The sequence below is a fragment of the Cydia splendana genome, chromosome 2 (assembly GCF_910591565.1).
Source record: "Cydia splendana chromosome 2, ilCydSple1.2, whole genome shotgun sequence".
In the NCBI taxonomy this organism is placed as follows: domain Eukaryota; kingdom Metazoa; phylum Arthropoda; class Insecta; order Lepidoptera; family Tortricidae; genus Cydia; species Cydia splendana.
The window spans coordinates 8,787,579-8,793,897 of record NC_085961.1 but is presented as its reverse complement, the minus strand read 5'-3'; the positions used below and the strand labels follow the sequence as shown (position 1 = coordinate 8,793,897).

At 44.8% G+C, this 6,319-nt stretch overlaps 1 protein-coding gene across 1 annotated transcript; it reads right to left on the bottom strand.

Moving 5' to 3' along the window:
- Nucleotides 1-2,011: 2,011 nt before the first annotated feature.
- LOC134800165 (uncharacterized) lies at nucleotides 2,012-6,047 on the bottom strand. Its single transcript, XM_063772643.1, has one exon. The coding sequence runs from the start codon at nucleotides 5,705-5,707 to the stop codon at nucleotides 2,012-2,014; it is 3,696 nt and encodes a 1,231-aa protein (XP_063628713.1). The 5' UTR covers nucleotides 5,708-6,047.
- Nucleotides 6,048-6,319: the final 272 nt, after the last annotated feature.

Below are 6,319 nucleotides of genomic sequence, written 5' to 3'. Positions count from 1 at the left end.
GGACTCATTGGATCGCAAAGGGTCTAACGGTCTAACAGAGGAGACTCGTAAGGGTCTTATCAAAAAATATTCTAGAGAAGGACCTCTTCGCACCGAAGCACCCAAAATAAATATGGAGATAGTGAGCCACTTAACAGAAATTGCTAAAAAGAGAGATCAGCACTTTGCCGACACCAAAAATTGTGTGGGTACCGGACTGATTTCACTCGGGGCAGCTATATCAATGTTAATGGAAAACCCTGAAGAAGGAGTGGACCACATGCAACTTATGAAATATCTTTGGGACACTGGAAAAATTATGTCAGATATTTTTCATCAACACTCAGTTGCAAGAAAATCTTTCATTACACCAAATCTTGATAAGGACATTAAATCTACCCTAGAAGCGACAGATTCTGACGAATGGCTTTATGGTATCAAACTAAATGAGCAAGTAAAGGATGCCAAAAATATTAAGAAGGCTTCAGCTTCACTTAAGGCACCAGAAAAACCACCAGCTAAGAAGCCATACCAACAGCCCTATTACTCCTATCAGCCCTACCAGGTAAACTGGAGAGGCCCACCTGCGAGACCCAGACAGGTGGGCTATTACCCACGGAGGCAATTCACCAATGTGAGATACAAACCGAAGCCTTTCCAGACGAAGTCTTCACAGAATGCAGGACGCTCCACAACACAAAAACAAAACCGTTCAGCATCGAAGAAGTAGAGGTAAATTATACTGCAGGTCGCCTGCAAAATTTTGTGGATATATGGAAAACCATTACAACTGATGACTTCATTATAAATTGTATCAGAGGTTATGGTATAACTCAAAAACAAACCTTTTCAATTCCGAGAGCCAACTCTCAGCTGGCCTCCGGGTGAATTTAAAAAGATAGAACTAGAAATTTCCACACTTCTATCTAAAGGAGCTATTGAAGTATGTTCAGATTTCGAGGGACAATTTGTGTCATCCTACTTCCGAGTTGAAAAACCAGATGGATCTTATAGATTTATTATTAATTTGCAAAAATTAAATGAGTTCATAGAAACTTCTCATTTTAAAATGGAGGATCTTAGAGCAGCCAGAGACTTAATTTCCCCAAATATGTATATGGCAACATTAGACTTAAAAGATGCCTATTTTTTAGTCCCAATGTGTAAAAATAGCAGAAAATATTTAAGGTTTAGATTTAATGGTATTTTATATCAGTTCACATGTCTCCCATTTGGGTTATCCACCAGTCCTTATATTTTTACCAAAATCATGAAACCCGTTATGAATAATATACGCTTAAATGGCTGGTTATCCTTAGTTTACTTAGATGATTTACTGTGCATTAGTGATACATATGAATCCTGTAAAAATAATATAAAAAGTATTATTACATTTCTAGAAAAAACTAGGATTTATTATAAATTATAAGAAAAGCCATACAAATCCAAGTAAAAGATGCAAATACCTCGGTTTCTTTTTAGACTCAGAAAAATACTCAGTTGATTTACCAGATGATAAGAAAAATCAAATTATAAATTTCATAAGCAATTTTAAAGTAGGAAATCAGTACAAGATCCGCCTTTTCGCGCAACTGCTAGGAGTTTTAGTTGCAGCATCACATGCAGTTCAATATAGTAAAATATATTGTAAGAGACTAGAGAGAGCTAAATGGCTAGCGTTAACTGTAAATAATGATGATTTTGAAGGCTATATGAAAATTACTGATTGTTAACTGTATGGGGTTCGTTTGAAGAAAAGGCCGACTTCTAACACGATGATGTATTTCGGAAAAAACACAATTACAAAAAATGTCACGAGATCGTATGTGCATAGGCTCGCGGCCAGCAGCGGACTGCCTGGCGGCGCATGGTAACAGGTTGCATTAGACATGCTACAAACAAATATCAACCTTAAGACTAAGGAATTAAAAGCTAATTTAACACGACTATGGTTTTTCATAAGTAAAACATAACTAGGTACAGATATAACGAGCGCATCGCCAACACTCCCCACCCCAGTGCTGTGTCAGCACTAATCAGCTAAAGAGATAGGTGCGATGCGTGCCGCAGACCGGCGCCAAGTCCCAGTCCTGGTCTTCACCTCCACCAGCCTTATGCGCCCGTCCTTACCGGCAAACACCTGAGTGACCAAACCTTTTGGCCACATGTTGCGAGGAGAGTTCGGGTCCACAACAAGGACGAGGTCGCCGACTTGCAGCGGCTTCCTTTCTTCGTGCCATTTCCTTCTTGGTATGAGGTCTGGTAGGATCTCCTTCATCCACCTCTGCCAGAACATATCGGTTAGCCGCTGAGCTGTACGCCAATGTTTCCGCAGGTACAGGTCAGAGCCGTCAAAGGAACCGATAATAGGCAGATTTGACGACGTGCCAAGGAGGAAATGGTTCGGTGTGAGTGATTCCACACCTCCATTTTCTACAGAGACGTGCATCAAGGGACGACTGTTCACTATATTCTCGACTTCCGCCATAAGCGTACTTAACACCTCGTCCCGTGGTGCACGCTCATTTAAAATTACTTTGAGAGACGTTTTTACACTACGGATTAACCTCTCCCACGCCCCACCCCAATGGGGGCTAGCGGGAGGGATAAAAGTCCACTCCATACCTTTGTTGGCACCGTAGCTTTTCAGCTCTTCGGCGTTCAGTTCCTGCATCGATCGCTGCAGCTCAGTACAGGCGCCACGCAGGTTTGTCCCGTTATCAGAGAACAGGTGTGATGGCCAGCCACGCCTGGCCGCCATCCGACGCAGCGACATTATCAGCGAGTCCGAAGTCAGAGAGGAGACTAGCTCAATGTGGATCGCACGCACCGTCAGGCAAGTATACAAAACTCCATACCTTTTCTCGCGGCGTCGTCCCACGACGACCTCCATCGGTCCGAACAAGTCTAAACCGCAGTATGAGAATGCACGCTGATGGTGTGCCATTCGTGCCTTTGGTAAGTCCCCCATTCGCGGAATACGCGGTTGACACTTACGGATTCTGCACAGCATACAGGATGATGCTATGAACTTAACGGTTGGTCTTAGACGTAAGATCCAGAACCGTTGTTTTACCTCATTAACTATGGTTTCTTGGTTCCCGTGCGCCAGCTTCACGTGATAATCTCGGACGATCAACTTACTCACCTGATGCCGACCATCGAGTATCACAGGCCTCTTAACATCAATAGGTACGTCTGTTACAGCGTCAATGCGGCCGCTCACTCGCAGCAGACCATGTTCGTCAAACACCGGCGACAGAGAGAGCAATCTACTAGAGCGTTGCAATGGCTTACCATTATTAATATTGACGATATCTTCGCCGAAGGACTCCGCCTGTGCGTGCTGTATAAGCAATCTTTCAGCTCGTTCCATAGTGCCGCAGTCGACTTGACCATGAATACCTTTACATCTGTCGATAAACGCTAGTACCGTAGCTGTGGCCCGCTTCAAGCGTAGCCAAGAAGAAAACCGCAATGGGTCCGGTATAGCCAGTCCAATTGAACCCTCATGTACGACAGCAACACATTCAGGCGACGCGGCGTCTGACTGTGACAAAATCACATCTTTTGGCCACAAGGATACGTCTTCATATAAAAAATTCGGACCCGCGAACCATTTATCTAGTTGAGCGTGATCGAAACTCTCCCGCGTAGCTAAATCCGCTACATTTAGCTTTGTAGGTATATAATTCCACTCGTCTACGCGGGATAACTCATCGATCTCGCCCAACCGGTTCGCTTCGAACGTTTTATATGAGCGCATATTGTTACGCACCCAGTGCAAGACAGTCGAACTGTCGCACCAAAAGTAACGCCGCTCGGGAACTATCTTGTGCTCCTTACCTATCGTATTAGCCAGCCTTGCGGCTAATAGTGCAGCTTGTAACTCGGCCTTAGGTATTGTCAATGGCTTTACAGGCATAACCTTACATTTACTGGCAATAAAGGCAACTTTAATACTACCATTTATCTGCCAACGCCAATAAGCTACAGTACACATAGCCCGAGTACTACTATCACAAAAAACATGCAATTGTAAGTTGTTATAACCTACCTTTGCCGTGCGCGTAGCGCTTGTAGCTCCTGCTACGGATTCGTAGGCCTTCGTAGCGCATGACGTAGGCGCACCGTTGCCAGGCGCGTACGTCGATAGCGGCAACGTCGCGCTCGGGGTACCAGCAGATGCTGCGCTCCGGTGATCTGCTGTCTCGCTTACTCGCACAGATGGAGACTCGGCATCTCCGTGGCTGTGATTGCGAACAGCTGATTGATAGCACCTTGGTATACGTATGTCGCTAATTACCTTAAGTAGGTCAATCCATTTTCGCCACTTGTTGTAAATAGCATCCGGAATGTAATCATTCCAGTCTATATTTAACCGCCAGGTATCCTGCAGCATTATTCGACCCTGAATGGTAAAAGGAGATAAGAATCCTAAAATGTCGAAAATAGACATTATTACCCTAAGCATAAGACGCTTTGTAGGACGCTCATCACCGTTGACAATACTTTCGGGAATCCGTTTTAATGATAAGTCAAATGTCAACTTATCATCGGCTGGGTACCATATTAGCCCGAGAGTACGCTCACCTTGTTGCTGCTGATCGACTTTAAACCTTACGGCCGCTGTCCCTAAGGTTTGATTTGGCAGACTATTTAAAACTGAGACACTGTTGCTAGTCCAGTTTCTCATCTCGAAACCGCCCGCACTGTGAATAGAATTTATATTTCTTACCATTTTGATGGCCGAGGCTTCGTCTGCAAAACTGTCTATGTAGTCATCTACGTAATGCGAGTTACATATCGCATCGACAGCTTCTGGCATAGTTGACTCGAACCGTCGCGCGTTCAAGTTTTTTATAAACTGACTAACAAATGGACTGCAATTAGCCCCAAACGGAAGAGATGTCATTACATACGTTTTTAATTCGTCAGTAGGCTCGTCCCTCCATAGGAACCTTAAAGCGTGTTGATCTTCGGCCCGAATCTTGATCCTTAAAAACATATCTTTGATGTCACCTGTTACTCCAATCTTGTTTTCCCTAAAGCGTAACATAATACCAAATAGCGATGACAACAAATCGGGACCTGTTAATAAGAAATCGTTTAAACATAAGCCATTTACCTTATTTGCTGAGTCGAAGACCAAGCGCAGACGCTTTTTGTTGACGTTGTCTACTCCAAAATGAGCGAGATACCATGTTTTGGGTCTCACCTGAGTATCTGACAGTTCAGATGCGTAATCATTTTGAAGTAAGTGAGCCACGCGCTCCCGATACCTTTCAGCAAAACCAGAGTCTTTAGTCATTTTCTTTTCGATACCTTTCATCCTTTTAAGAGCGCTAGGATACGAGTCAGGCATGGATGGGTGGTCCTCCTTCCAGGGCAGGCCGACGTGCCAGCGGCCGGCGCGCAGCTCAGCGGACTGCTGCAGCTGCACCACCGCGCGCGCGTCCTGCGCATTCTGCCGCGGCGCGCACGTCACGCCCAACGTGTCCAACTTGAATGACAGGCGGACCTCCTCGTGGATCTGCCTTAACAGATCGAGACCCTCTGAGGTATCCGTCGTGTGCTCCGACTCTGAAATAAAAAGGTTAGACTCGACCTGCGTGGGCGGGCGGACACCCTGCGGCACGTACACCTTCCCATGAGCGCACCAACCCAAGGGAGTGAGGCTAGCATAACCCTCGTTATTTTTACCCTCTCTAACTTGTAAAGGCATCATTAAATGATAGTTATCTTGACCTATTAAAATCTCAGGTTTTGAATCGGAAGTACATAATTTATCTTTTATATCTTTTAAGTGAGCAAAGTTAGTACATTTTAAAACTGATAGACTTTGCAACGGTACACTTAAGTCATCGACACTACGCACTCTTATATTATGCACCTTATTGTCTATACCCGTAATGTTCACATTCACAATGGTAGATTTGCGCACTAATTCGCTGCCGACAAATGCACCTTGTGTGCAAAACGTGCTAGTACGTCCACTTAATCCCGCGCGCCGCGCTAATTTCGAACTTATTAAACTAACCGAAGAACCACCGTCCAATAAAGCCGTAGTCGAAAACAAACCGTTAGGTCCATTAACGCTGATACGCACTACTTTGAGCAACACCCTTTTATCACTTGCGTTAATATGCGTCAAAGTCTCAGGAACCGATTTGGATTCGAGATCTTGCTGCGTTGACGCACTCGTAGTAGGAGATGTTGTAGATCTCGAAGGGCCCGATGATGATGATGACGCAAGCGGTACCTCGCTCTTGGTTACCGTGTAGTGCAGAAGTCGATGATGTGCTTCGCCACAATCGTCCTTATCGCAAGCAGGTGCAAG

Excerpts from the sequence above, each read along its gene's own strand:
- LOC134800165 (XM_063772643.1), bottom strand. The coding sequence starts at position 5,707 with ATGATGCCTTTACAAGTTAGAGAGGGTAAAAATAACGAGGGTTATGCT.